Raw genomic sequence first — 13,936 nt, 5'->3', positions numbered from 1 at the left:
CTTGTGGTGTGACGTCATCAACCCGAGCCCGGTTACTAATTTCCGTTTCCGTTGCGCTATATAATATGTTCCCAATGCATGCCATAGTGGGAACATGGCGGTACCGTGGTGGAGACAGTGTCGAAGGTGGAGTACAAACTGCACGACCACCAGTTTACTTGAAGCGCTGCGGTATTTTAACGTCAGATCCGTGTCCTCCGCCGCGTCCTACCTGGGCCGGGCGCCCTCGAGCTCCGTGTCGCGGAATGAGGTGAGTGTGTGGAGGGAAGCATGAGGTTACCGGGCAGGGTGTGCTGTCAAACTAGGAAGGTCATACACTGCACACCGCCAAGCTGTCAAATGGACCGACTAAGTCTTAGCCGGAAGCCTCACTAGCGTCTGTAATTTCTGATTACAGCAGGAATTTCCTGATTTTATTTTTAAAATATTCTTAATGAATAGTGACTTGTTGTCCGGTGTGTCTGCACGTATAAAGGTCAAGACCTGCTCCTGACTTTACACTAAGCTGCCTTTGACTTGGCCAGATGTCCCTCTGAGTCTAACCCATGTTCAGGAAACGTCTTTTGCATTTTCTTGACTCATTCATTCGACATTCAAGCTTACATGTGCCATTCCAGAGTCCCTTGACAAAACTTCTAATTTTAGAAAATACTGGAAGAGGCTTGACTTTAAATTGAAATTGCATGTTGTATTTTTTCGTGTTGTATTAAATAGGTTACTCTTGGCTTGTTTATATTTTATTTATAAAATTAATGAATGAGAGGATCTTTGTCTGATATTGTCATTATGTACATGGATTTATTTTATTTAGTTACTTTTTTCCTTTAATACAATGTGCATCTGAATTCATCTCTGATCCATTTGACTTCCAGAGGCAGCCACGGCCGTCTGCACACACACACCGGAATACCCTGCCCTTTAATTTATCTCTAACCAGGTGAGCTATGGCGTGATCTTTGTTTCTAATGGAAATAAATGTATTCTTATAAAACAGTCATGCATTAAATTGTGTCTACATGAATATATTCAGAATTTGTTAAAAATGTGTTTTCAGTTTGGAGGCTGTGCTTTGTGGTACTATTAAATTGTATTGTGTTGTACCAACATTCACTTACACAACAAACTCCATACTTTAAAATGATCACACATTCAATTCACCACCTTTTTCTTAAACTGTTTCATCATAAACTGAACATTACAACAACCAGGAAGAAGCATTATGTGCAGAACTGTTATATTAGACTGAAATCGTTTGCACTCTTGTACCTAATGTTTTGGCATGTTGGTGTATTTTCAGATGAAAATGCTAACAAAGAGTTGTTTTTCCGTCTCCAGTCACAATTCCCGGTTGCTGTATCCCACGCTACAGTCTTGCTGTTGCAGAACAACGCACAGCGATGCGAAACTCAAGGACCCTTTCACGTTAGCACAGAAAGATTTAACAAGTTTATATGACGACATCAAAAAGGTGAGACTTTAATTTAGGGACGAGGAATCTAAACGTTGTTGCACTTTTTAATGGCAAGTGATTTTAGCAGAACATGAGTTGATTTTTGGACTTCGCTTCACAGGAGCTGTTCGTCTCCAGAGACGAGCTGAAGTTTCTATGTGACTACTACTTCGACGGCAAAGGCAAAGCTATCCGACCAATGATTGTTGTCCTGATGGCCCGCGCCCTCAACATCCACAGCAACAGAGCTGGGTAAAAAAAAAAAAACACTTTTTACCTGTTGACCCACATGTAAACTGTGACTACCGTCACCACACCTTGTGCTAAATCGTTTGTAGATTATTTTATGAAACATAATCTGAGATTTTATTGTATTTCATCCGACTTCCTGCAATCTGTCATCTGTTGCAGAGATTTGCTCCCGGGGCAGAAGGCCATCGCTATGATCACTGAAATGATTCACACTGCCAGCCTGGTGCACGATGACGTAATAGATGGATCAGATAAGCGGAGAGGAAAGAGAACGATAAATGAAGTGTGGGGTGAAAGAAAGGTAAGACGCATTCATGCAATCCGTTTCCTCATACTTTCCTCTCATCGTGTTGCCTGTGATTCTCATTCGCGTCCTCTCTTCCAGGCCATCTTAGTCGGAGATTTCATCCTCTCCGCTGCCTCGATGGCTCTGGCTCGCATCGGCAACAACACGGTGGTGAAGGTCTTATCCCAGGTGATCGAGGATCTTGTGCGAGGTACAGTACGACACTTGAGACACGCGCACGTGACGTTGTGATGACCCAATTAACAAACAGTGTCGTCCGTCTAGGCGAATTCATGCAGCTGGGCTCCAAAGAAAACGAGAACGAGAGATTCAAGCACTACCTCGAGAAAACCTTCAAGAAGACAGCCAGTCTTATTGCACACAGTTGTAAAGCAGTATGTACGTTCTGTCTGAACAACAAATAGAGCAGAGATGGAGTAAAGCATCGGTTTCTACACGTAATGTTTTTTTTGTTGACTGTCTGCTCTCTTTAATTTCATTTAAGGTATCTATCCTGGTGAACTCTGATCCTGAGGTTCATGAAATAGCCTACCAGTACGGGAGAAACGTCGGCATCGCTTTTCAGGTGATTTCAGTTCCAGCTGCTTCCTCTATAGTTTGATAAGTGAAGCTCCAAGAATAAATGAGTAGGAAGGTTGTTGTACATTTTAATATTAACAATTAAGGGGGTCTGTTTTTGCTCGGTAGCTGGTGGACGATGTTTTGGACTTCACAACCGGAGCCAGTCAGCTGGGGAAACCTTCTGCGGCCGATCTGAAACTCGGCTTGGCCACCGGACCGGTCCTGTTCGCTTGTCAACAGGTACAAAACCGAGTTCTCAGATAAACCAGCCCAGATCTACAGCTTCAGTCACCTGAATGTAACGACGTCAGTGTCCGCAGTCAGAATTTACCTTTTTTGTTTGTCTTAGTTTCCTGAGCTTCACTCAATGATCATGAGACGTTTCAGCTCCAAAGGAGACGTGGACCGAGCCTGGCAGTACGTCCTTCAGGTACAACTAAAAATGCTCTTTAAAAAAGTGTATATTTGTAGGGACTGAAATATGTAATCAGTTAAATGTCATATTTTACAGAAAAAAATTAAATAAGCCAGTGACAGTATCTAGTTCCTGAACGATGCATAATGTAAATGAGAAAAGTATGTTTGCACTCATTTGTGCCACACATTCAGTTTAAGTAGATAAACGGAGCTTTGTTCTCATTAATATACACTGGAAAAGCACTAAAGACAAACTGAAAACTGTTTGGTAAGTCAACAAACCTAAAGCTTAAGTCTCTCATTTACAAAAGTATTCAGACTCTTGAATCAGTACTTTGCAGAATCCCCTTTGGCAGAGATTTCTACAAGCTTTGCACACCTGGATTTGAGCAGATCCTCTCAGACTTGTTCAGATTGGACCGTCTCCTCAGATTGTTTTGTGGGATTTGGCTCGGAGGCTTGTCCTGAATCCACTTCGTTGTTGTTTAAATACCTATATGTAGGCATCTCTGTTGCTGCCAATCAGAAGCACGTGATATATTCGTAGCGATTACTGCAAATACGAAATAGTCTTTTATACCGGTTGGGGAAAAAAAAGAAGTGTGCAGTAAACTGTTGTTTTGTTTCAGAGCGATGGTGTGCAGCAGACCAGCTTCCTGGCCCAACGCTACTGTCAAGAAGCCATCAGACAGATCAGCATGCTGCGGCCCTCCCCGGAGAGAGACGCCCTCATCAGGCTCACGGAGATGGTTCTCACCAGAGACAAGTGAAGCTCCTCTGCCAGGTTTCCCTTCAGGCAGCTACCCCGCGAAAAGGCGACTCACCCCGGCGCCCTGGGCGTCTGTGCTGGACAGGGTCGGGTAAAAAAAAAAAATAAAATAAAAACGGTGAGAGGAGCGATGGGAGTTCAGTTTGGAAGGACCCCTGCTTCTGTTTTTTTAGTGTAAACACTAAATGAATCTGGCAGCATGCAGGAGTCTCTCTGAACTGATTGTCGTTTCAACGCTCTCTCAGCCGCTCCCTAAAATGTCCACGGGGGTGAGTCACCTGGACGAAATGCAAATATTTACACGTTTGTTTTTAGCGAAAACCGTTGATGATTTGGAAATGAATTGCAATCTTAAATCAAGAAAACAATCCTTCACTACATACAGTACTGTAACTGCAGCAGCCTGCCGTGCCTCACGCCAGCCGACTGTGACCTGACAGAGTTTGTTACATGCTGGTCCCTGAGCGGCGGCGGCGGCGGCGGCGTTGCAGAGCTCATTATTCCAAGTGGGATGGAAAGCGTGTCATCGTTGTTGTGTTTGTTCGGCTCCGTCCGCACACCAGAGGCCAAACAGTCGCGCGTCTCTGTCTGTGAAATGTTAAGAGGTTACTCCTGTAAGTGTCCTGTAACAACCTCGGCCTTAACATCTCCAACGACTGTGTGCTCAATAAACCAACAGTTGACTTTTTGTTTTTTATTTAAACCGAAAAGCTTCTCGTTTTCATTCCTTTGTTCTTCGAAGTGACAACACGTGCGTATTGTACATAGAATTGTTTATTATAAAAGACTGTACATTAATTTTTCAATCAACATATTATATATACAAATGAAGGGAAGATCTTAATATTTCTAACCATTATATTGAGCTGGAACACTTTTAAATGAAACTGGGCCAAATGTCAAGGCATTAGCTGCAGGTAATGTATTAAAAAAAAAAAGTTTGTTTTCGGGCCAACACACACACACAAAAAATACAATGCTGTCAAGGTGATTTCCAGACCTGAGTGATATCTAATGTTTGCTGATTTTTATTTTTCTACTGGAGTTCTGGTAGTATGTACACCTGTTTCTAGCATTCAACGCGGTCCTCGAATAGAGCAGGCCGCTGTCGCTACGAGGAGGTATTAGAGTTGTTCATTGGTCTACGTTATTACGTCTGAATTGTCACATGGCAGTGTTGGGCGGTGGGGGAAAAAAAAAAATCCTGTCTAATAATCACTGCACGCCTATCAGAACCGTAGCCCGTTACTGGAAGTTACCAATGGATCCTGTGTGGATTAGTTAAGAAATGAGCAGTGATGTGACGTGGTCCTAAAATGGAATGTGTTCTCTTGGTGTAGGAGCAGATCTGAATGCACTGAAAAGGTTTTTGAGTTTTGGAAGGTGAGGACGCACCAAAACCAAGAGTTGTTTTACAGTTTATCCATTCGTTTTGATGATATCGTTGTGAAAATGCTCCTGTTTGAAAGTTCACATTTGATGAAAACAAGAACCTACATGCCCTTGGTGGGAAATGTACTTCAGAGTCTAAAAAAAAAAAAAAGTTCAGTGATTTCTTTCAACAGTGTAATAAAAAAAAAAAAAGATGAATACATTTACAACATAATGGAAGCATAGTGGCAGTAAACTTAAGATTACATTATATCTCAAAAGATTTGCATGCGGTTAACGCCAAGATTGAAATACCATTTACAGTATTTGAATTTGTAAAGTATCAACAGGCCGTCTGTGTTTATTTCCCCGTGTGGAGCTGAGGAATCATAATCGACATTCAGTGGATTTACATTGCGGAGTGGCTGCAGCTCACGGTGGATTTTTTAGTTCTGTCATATCTTAACACTTAACCCGTCTGAGCGTGTGAAGTCCAATCCTTTAGAGACCTTTACATATTCCATAAATGCCCCCCACCCCGTCCTTATAACACCAAAATAAACTAAATAGATATTACTTTTCATTTTATTTGAAATCATTAAGGGAAGGAACATTCTGTCATATCAAAAACAAAAAAGGGATCATACAATTATGTCTATCCTTCTCAGGATTCAGATTGCTGCTGTCAGTCTCTCAGTGGATTATGATATGACTGAATAAATAAACTACTTTTCTTTATTTTTTCTATTTTTTCTTTACCACGGTGTCCCTTCAGTCAGCGTAGTGCATGATGGACTCTACGTAGTTCCCGGGGAACAGGCCGGTGATGCCGTTGCACACGCCCTCGAACCAGCCGTCGTCGTTCTTCTTGACGACGTAAATGATCGCCCCCTCCATGAAGGACAACTCGTCGTCCTTGTCCCGGGTGTAGTCGTAGATGGCCACCACTGTGAAAAAGGAGGAAGGAAGGGAGGGGTGATGTGAGAAAGCAGGCCGGGAGTCAGTGCATCTTTAACGCTAGGGCTCCGGAGCAGACCTTTCTCCACGTAGTTCTTGGGGGCCCACTGTGGGTCCCCGTCGGCGTAGGGGTCGTTGTAGTGTACGACGGCGGCGTCCTCCTCCTCGTAGTCTACGGGAGGAGGCGGCGGGGGCGGCGGGGAGTCGTCGAACATGGGCAAATCATCCGGGGGAGGCGGCGGAGGAGGAGTCGGGGTATCTGCAACTGTTTGAGGAAACAGGTTTTTAAAGGTGGATTCGTGGAGTTACGGAGAACCTGGTGAGAGAAGGGAGGTGGGGCGGCGGCAGAATCATGCAGGGTTATTATGATTCAGACGTGCAGCGGGTGAGTGTGTATATATTGTGTTCACCAAGCAGGCTGCTTAATAGGATATGTATTGCAGGTTTTATGCTCTTGAGTGGTTTGTGCTCCTTTTGGTGGGGCTCTAAGTATACAAGCATGCACATAGAGTAAACAGGCAATTTATGAACACGATGAGTAGTACACGCTATGTCATGCTATTAAAGTAGGTTTAGAAGGCTATATTAAAAAAATAAAAATACTACAACGATCAGCCATAACATTACGACGCTTCCTGGGCCTTTTTAGCTGTAGTCCAACCCTGTGTCCTAAATCGTTCACTCGCCCCCTACTCCCTATGTAGGGAGCACTATATAGTGAGCTCAATCCCAACAGCTCTCGGACACTACACGTGTCAGAGTTTGACGCGCACTTAATGACGTCACTGCTGTCGCATCATTACGTATAATTTACACATTACACATAAAACGTGGTAATTTTGTAAACAAATATGGCCATTAATGGCGGCGCCGCTAGAGACGCAATGCATGATGGGATATCCACCACCCGTTGAGTGACCATCGGATGGTCACTACTTTTCACAATGCTTTATGGGAAATTTTTCAGTGCCTTATGTAGGGCTTTGGACACCACTACGAAACCGGTGAAAGGGTTGTGTCCGAAAATCGCCCCCTAACCCCTACATAGGGCCCTATGTAGGGGTTAGGGGACGAGTTCGGACACATGCTAAGACTTTTTCTGGCACCAAGATGTTAGTGAAAGATCATTTTAGTCCTGTAAGCTGTGAGGTGGGGCCTCCGTGGATCAGACTCGGTTGTCCAGCACATCCCACAGATTCCATTAGACTGAGATCTGGGGAATGTGGAGGCCAGTGAGGCCCACGACCCTTTCACCGGTTCTTTCCTTGGACCGCTTTTGACTGCTGCAAACCTGGGAAACCTCACACGAGCTGCACATGCTCTGACGCAGTCATCTAGCTATAACAATTTGGCTTTTGTCAAAGTCACAAAGTTCAAAGTTCACTTGCTTTATCTCTTTCACCTGGCTGTCAGGGGTCATAATGTTATGGCCAAACTTTTATTCTTTAATAAATGACTGTAATGTACTGTTTGTACCAGCAAGGGGCAGCAAAGGGTCCCATCATGCTCTGTGGTGACCTTTGGCACTCACCCCAACCTTGCAATGCTTCAAATAAATTCAGCGCACCTACTGCCAGGCAACAGATTAATCCAGAAACTACGTACGATACCCGGCTGGATGAAGTTGCCAAAAAACTTACGTAAATGATGAATTAATTCTAGCAAACGACACATTGCCTGACCATTCTTTGTTGGAAGAGTTTGGTATTAAATGGTCTCAACAGACTATAGAAGATGAACGAGCATGATGCATGCTGGGGGTTCTGGAAATGGGAACAGTTGGCACAGAAAAGGAGGGAAGTGCTGTGTGCCTTTCAGCCTCTTCACTTACTGCTCTCCTGCATCCTGGCCACAAAGCCAGTCAGAGGTATCTGTGGAGTCAGCTGGGGCATGGGGGGAGGAGGAGGAGCGATAGACACTGAAAGCCAGCGGAGAAAAAAAAAAGAAAGGAGGGCAGAAAAAGAAAGAAAGAAAGTGAGCAACGGAGAGAAAGAAAAAAAACAAACAGATAAAGCCCATCAGTCACCGAGAATGTGCAGAAGACAGAGCAAAGCAAACACAACACACACCACAAGAACCGTGAGCTCGTCTAATAAAATAAGGAGTTAAGTGCCACACCGTGTGCAGAAATGTGTAGTGAGTTAAATAACTGATGAATTCCCAAAAGAATAACATCAGTTTGCTGCAGCGTCTCCGCAGCTCAAACACCGAGTGAAAACTTCAGCGATGTCGGTGCCTGATGAGATTTCACGTGGTATGTAGGGATCACCGGGCCCAGAGGATAAACAGAGGATTATGTTTGATTTTCTGTCAATCAGGCAGGTCCCTCTCTTAAAAAAAAAAAAAAAAAAGTCGCCAATAGCCAGAAGAGGGCGCTGTTCGCACTGAATCTCTCTCACCCTTAAACTCAACTAACAAGAAAAGCAGTCGAGCTCCCTTCAAATCTGTTGTAGTTATATCTAAAGAGTCTCATTTCATATATTTGTCACTTTTTCCCAGATGATCTGATCAATCCCAAATTATGAACATGAAATTCTGATCTGTAGCTGAGAAAACACGTGCGAGGCGAGAACAACCCTGCACGGCGATTGGTATGTGATCCGCCACATCTGGAGGTGGTGTGGCTTGCATTATGATCAGATCTCAGCTAGATGTACACGTCGTCCATACAGTGCGGCCATGTTCTTGGAAAAACAAGTCCTCCCAGCAAATTAAAGGTCACTTAGCTCTGCTACTCCCTGTTATCTCAAACTGGCAACCGGCATTCCTCTCAGTGACTGCTTTTCTTGACTCCCAACTGTCTTAATTGCACACTGAGGTCGATCATGATACGGGTTTAACTGTCTGTGAAGATTATCAGTCATCCAGGTCACGTCAGATGCAAAACAACAAAGCTAAAACAAAGGCGTTTCACCACAGTTTTCGAGTACCACCCGGGTTAGTCGGAACAGTTCCTTGAGAATCTGGTCATTAACAGAGAAGAGTCACGTGAGTTTGAAGTGTGAACTGCCCACAGATGTTACCTAAACAGAGCCGAAGAAGCCACCTGGGGGAGTGAAGAAATGCCTGCTCAACAAGTTTAGCCGCCTTTGTTTTAGTTTTTTTTTTTTGACTTAACTGACGGCACGTCAATACTTGGAAACCGAACCCACGTGACGAACAGAAATCCGCTGACAGGTAAACTTCGAGCGCGCTCTTTCGCCCCACTTCAAAACACAGCGGCTGCGCATTGTTAATAAACATCGACCAAGTCTGCATTTTATCTGCCCGAGGATCCAAGGACGACGCCTTTTCGCGTCAATACTAAAGACATCTCGCAGTCGGGGGAGAAAACTCTCAGACTTAACAGAAAAGTCAATGGTTCTGACAAGAATACAGGCCTGACCTTCAGAGGAGCGGTGACTCACTTATAAATGTGAGGAATTGCGCTGTGGCTACAGAGAGGCCTCTTTAGTTTTGTGACTGTGCGTGATTAAAGGAAACGCGAGGGCTGTGACAGTTTAGGATTTATAAAGCAGGTTGGAGCTGGAGACAGAAGCGCCTTACTTGAGTTCTGGCCGTAGCCAGGAGTGCCTCCATTAATATGAGGCTGTTGCTGCTGCTGCTGCTGCTGCTGCTGTTGCTGCTGTAGTTGCTGCTGCTGCTGCTGTAGTTGCTGCTGCTGTAGTTGCTGCTGCTGCTGCAAGGAGAACTGCGAAGTGACCGACGGCGCCCGGCGGTAGGTGCCCGTGGCCGAAACCATAGAGATAGAGGAGTTGGAGGGGTTGTGCCGCGAAATCTGCCGCGAGATGGTTCCGAACTGGGACATTGGAGCGGGGCCCAGACCAGGCCCAGGGGCCACCGCTAGAAAACACCCAAGGATGGAGGGGAAAGGGAGGAAAGAGCGAGGAGGAAGGGAGGTTAGACAGAGGGGAAGGAGTGATGAGGGAAGAGGGGAGAAACCAAGCAAAACATGAATCACTTGAAACACCGTAAGGGTTTATTTTAATTACTGATTAGAACCCCCGCACTTGATGAAAAGAGGAAGCAGATGAGCTCAGGGAGGCAACACGAGTTGTTAAACGCACGTATTTCACGAGTCCCAAGGAGTCACTCGATTAAACCTTGAGCATCTTTGGAAGAAACAATGAAGGGAAACTGCAGAGAGGAATACACAGCAGCAACAAAACAGACACATCCTTCTTTTTTTTTTTTTTTTTTAACGGGCCCGGCAGCGAAAGCAGCGCATCGGTAGACCTTTGAGTAACTGCAGGGAATTTTTTACGATATTGTGCAATCATCTCCTCAAACAACAGCATCATCACAGCAGCATTAAACAAATATGTGAAGAGTGTGGCAGCGCGAAAGTATACGAAAGGCAAAGACAGAGAGGAAGGAGGGGCTACTGTTGTTTTCTTTTTTTGTTCTGCTTGAGCATTTCCTGTTCACATTTCTAGATAATATAGTCTCTCAGGAGACCGTGCTCTCAGATAGGGATGGGTGGAACCGGAGGAAGAAACAAATTCAGAGGAACACAAGCACATACAAACTTCTCCATATCGTCCCCGGCAGCTGAAAGGTTACGTGCATTGATGTTCAGAAGTGTGCATGTTTAAAGACATCGCCATCATAAGGTTTTGCTGAGATGTGAGCGGTGCACTGTAGTTGATAGGAATCAAACAGCTGGATGTTTGTCAGCTTTGGAAATCAAACGCAGATTTACCCAGTGATTCAGAGTCGAAGCCCCGCGTGAATTAAAGCTGCATCAGGCAAACACTGAACATTTGCAGGATCTAAATGGCTGTTTGAATGCTTTGGGAGTCCATTATCCTGAAATCGTGCTATGTGACATTAGCTTCATTAAGTTCCTCATAATCAGGTGGTAGTTCACTGCTGTACTTCCTACCTCTGGTCACAACTGGCGCCGCTGACCTCAACTAAACTCTCAGGAACTACAGTGTTAGCTAGTGTAGGACATGCGATACTTCCATCCTTCATACAATGGATGAATATGTAGAGTAATGTTTCTGTGTATAAACTCAGGGTGATTTAGTTTTAAATCAATTGTGCAAATTGAACAGTTTGATTGTCGCCAAACTTTGGCCTCGTACCGTCACCACTCATGATTTACACCTGATGCAGCTCTGACCACAACCACATATATTTAAATGGAATCGAATGAAAGGGAAAACATACTGTACCTGTGAAGAAGTCTCAAACTCACTGAAGCTCTGAGGTTCTTTTTACACTTTTTTGGTGGTAAAGGTTAAGATCTTCCATATTAATGAAGATGTGCCACTGGGTTTGGATTTTTTTTTTTTAAGATCCACAGCAGCTGGAGGTCAAATGCAAATGATCATTTTTTAGAGATTTTACTTGAGCGAGCCTTAGGGTGAGTTGAGACTTCTTTATTAGCCGATAACATCAGCGAAAAATGAAGGACCACCACCACTGAGGATTAAGATAAATGTGACTTTAAAAAAAAAAAAGCCAGAGTGTAAACTCTATATTTGCAAACAGAAGCATAATGTCTGTTCACACTGCAAGCAACTAGAGAGCTGAACCAAGGCATCTTGGCAGATGTGTTGGGGTCAACGAGTTTATTGGCCGAGGGATAAGTTGGCCACGGAAAACACTTGTGAAAAGCCAATTAGACTTCTACCTTTCCTCTTTTTCCTCCGAATGTTATTTCACTCAAAGATAATAGTTTAAAGCAACTAAAGATAAATGTCTTGATGTTGAGTCCAGCAGCTCCCACTGCCATTTTTTATTTTTTTTTTTCCCCCTGTGGAACCACATTTTAGTAAGCTACCGTGTATATCTTTGCTTGCAGTGTGCGAAAAACAGACAGCCACACCCGCAGCACATTCATTTGTGCATCTCCACCGTGAGAAGATCACAAGAGGCGTGATGATCCACCATCCGGTCAGCAGAGGCGGCAGGCTCCAAGGCGGCCTTGGAGTTCGAGGGATCTCACCTATGGGCGGCGGCGGCGGCGGCGGGGGCGCCGCGGGGGCGAGCCCGGCCACGGGAGGAGCAGGTGGAGCAGCAGGAGGAGGAGGAGGAGGAGGTGGGGCTGGGGGGGCAAACCCGGCCATAGGAGGAGCAGGTGGAGGTAGAGGAGGGGGCGGGGGAGGCGGAGCGGCTCCCGGGGGAGCGGACATGGGCGGGACTGAAAGGAGTATTTCACATTAGTGCGCGGTTTACGTCGCAGAGTGTCCTGCACCTCCGGCCCGTTACATAACACCACATCAGTTTACTCAAAGACCCTTCAGGGCTGGGGGGGGGGGGGGGGGGGGGGCGCTTCGACTCCGACAAGACGGAGCGCGCTTCTTTGTAGTGTTTCCATGGCGACCGGCGAGCGCCGGCGAGAGGTAAAACAGCTGCTGCGTAAAAACCTGAAACACTCCCCTCCACATCTGAAGACATATGCAAAAGTTAAACATCTCGGTGGCGTCCGTGGTGTAACGCAACACCGTGTGTAGCTCGTGCACGGTGTTATGCGGGCCCTTACTGTTTAACTGTAAAGCAGCAGGCCTCACGCAGCTTGGCCTATTTACACAGTAGGATAGAGAATCAGCTGTGCTTAGAGACACAATGAACCTCCATAATCCCCCGTCTGGTAAACACGGGCTTTGTGGAGCGTAGGACCACTATCGGCAAATAGCACGTTGCGTTAACACCTTGTCAAACAATGTCTTTCGTGCATTTATATCTGCACAGTTTTGTGAAATCAACCTGATTCCGAGTGTTTGTTGCCCCAGATTTTCTAAATCTAGATTTAGTTTTTAGCTTTTAAATTGATTTCTTTATGTCATTAGATATAGATATGCACTCTCTAATAATTATTACACAAAGTGGAGCCTGGCTGAGGCTCACGTTGTGCAAACGGAATAGCTGCGTTTTCTCATCGCTGTCTGTTAATGTTTAAGGAGCGCTATCTCATCTTACTCAGGTCAGGCTGATATGAGTTTCTGAGGCTTTGTATAGGTTTTATTATTGTCAGCGCTGAAAAAACATACCCTGAAAAAGGACTAAAATACACCAGCTTGTCCAAGCATTAGGCAGTGGAAACAAATGCATAACAGTATATTTGAAACAAATGTTGAATATGACAACCTTCATATAAATAAAATTTAGTGCATGGATGTTAAATTAATGCATTTGTTTCCACTACTGTACCTAATGAACTGGCAAGTGAGTGTAAGAGAAAACAGAACCGTCCACAACACCTGTAAATTTTCTGAGCGGATTTCTTAGGGAGGGTGGGGCAGGTTTTTATTTCACATCGGCACCGAAAGACAATGTCACTGTCAAGCTCACCTGGCCCAGAGTTGGGGATGGAGGGCGTAGGCACGGCGATGGGAATGCCGATCCCGCTGCTGCCGCTGTTCTCCCTGCTGCCGCTGCCCCCGCTGCTTCCACTGAGGGAGGAGAGGCACAGAAGGGAAAGAGGACATCGCTTTATTCAGGGCACAGCAGGTAATTCTGCAGATACGGGGACTTCGCCGCTTCTCTGCCTTTGTCCCATTTAGAAATATTAGGCCGCAAGCATCACATTTACTTTTGCTTAGAATACGCCAGCGCTGACTTACAATTGAGCTACGATGTGACACATCAACATGAGCTGGGTGAAGGATTTTGGTCGTGATCAGTCAGATCATCTGAATAATACTGAATATTGTGCAATCAAGGGGTTTGTGAGTTTTCTTTTTCTTTTTTTTTTGCATGCACACCACCTAAAATATCTTCAAACCCTATTTTTCCCCCCCTTACACTAATTATAACACAATGTGGTTAATAATCACTGATAATACTCTTCACTTTCATTTGGCACATTATTGAATACGGGTGAATCAGAGGCTAATTTTAG

At 44.9% G+C, this 13,936-nt stretch overlaps 2 protein-coding genes across 9 annotated transcripts in view; one reads left to right on the top strand and one right to left on the bottom strand.

The window, feature by feature from the left end:
• Window positions 1–49: 49 nt before the first annotated feature.
• pdss1 (prenyl (decaprenyl) diphosphate synthase, subunit 1) lies at window positions 50–4,461 on the top strand. The gene is made up of 11 exons (XM_047568249.1): window positions 50–250; window positions 873–937; window positions 1,336–1,468; window positions 1,572–1,702; window positions 1,862–2,003; window positions 2,088–2,199; window positions 2,274–2,383; window positions 2,494–2,574; window positions 2,697–2,810; window positions 2,920–3,000; window positions 3,617–4,461. Exons 1-11 carry the CDS (start codon window positions 95–97, stop codon window positions 3,755–3,757), a joined length of 1,266 nt encoding a protein of 421 aa, XP_047424205.1. The 5' UTR covers window positions 50–94; the 3' UTR covers window positions 3,758–4,461.
• A 51-nt stretch (window positions 4,462–4,512) lies between these two features.
• Window positions 4,513–13,936, bottom strand: part of abi1a (abl-interactor 1a) — a 46,097-nt gene continuing 36,673 nt past the window's right edge. For 2 of the 8 annotated variants that reach the window (XM_047568239.1, XM_047568240.1), the window contains 6 exons: window positions 13,387–13,487; window positions 12,041–12,235; window positions 9,631–9,927; window positions 7,916–8,002; window positions 6,164–6,349; window positions 4,513–6,074 (listed from right to left, as the gene is read on the bottom strand). In XM_047568239.1, coding sequence (XP_047424195.1) covers window positions 5,899–6,074; window positions 6,164–6,349; window positions 7,916–8,002; window positions 9,631–9,927; window positions 12,041–12,235; window positions 13,387–13,487 — 1,042 coding nt within the window. In that variant the 3' untranslated portion in view covers window positions 4,513–5,898. The remainder of the gene's footprint in view (window positions 6,075–6,163; window positions 6,350–7,915; window positions 8,003–9,630; window positions 9,928–12,040; window positions 12,236–13,386; window positions 13,488–13,936) is intronic. The other 6 variants (XM_047568242.1, XM_047568243.1, XM_047568245.1 and 3 more) reach the window with 4 other exon arrangements.

Source organism: Mugil cephalus, chromosome 18, assembly GCF_022458985.1.
Source record: "Mugil cephalus isolate CIBA_MC_2020 chromosome 18, CIBA_Mcephalus_1.1, whole genome shotgun sequence".
NCBI lineage: Eukaryota > Metazoa > Chordata > Actinopteri > Mugiliformes > Mugilidae > Mugil > Mugil cephalus.
The sequence above is the reverse complement of the archived record's forward strand: the minus strand, read 5'-3'. Positions and strand labels throughout refer to the sequence as shown.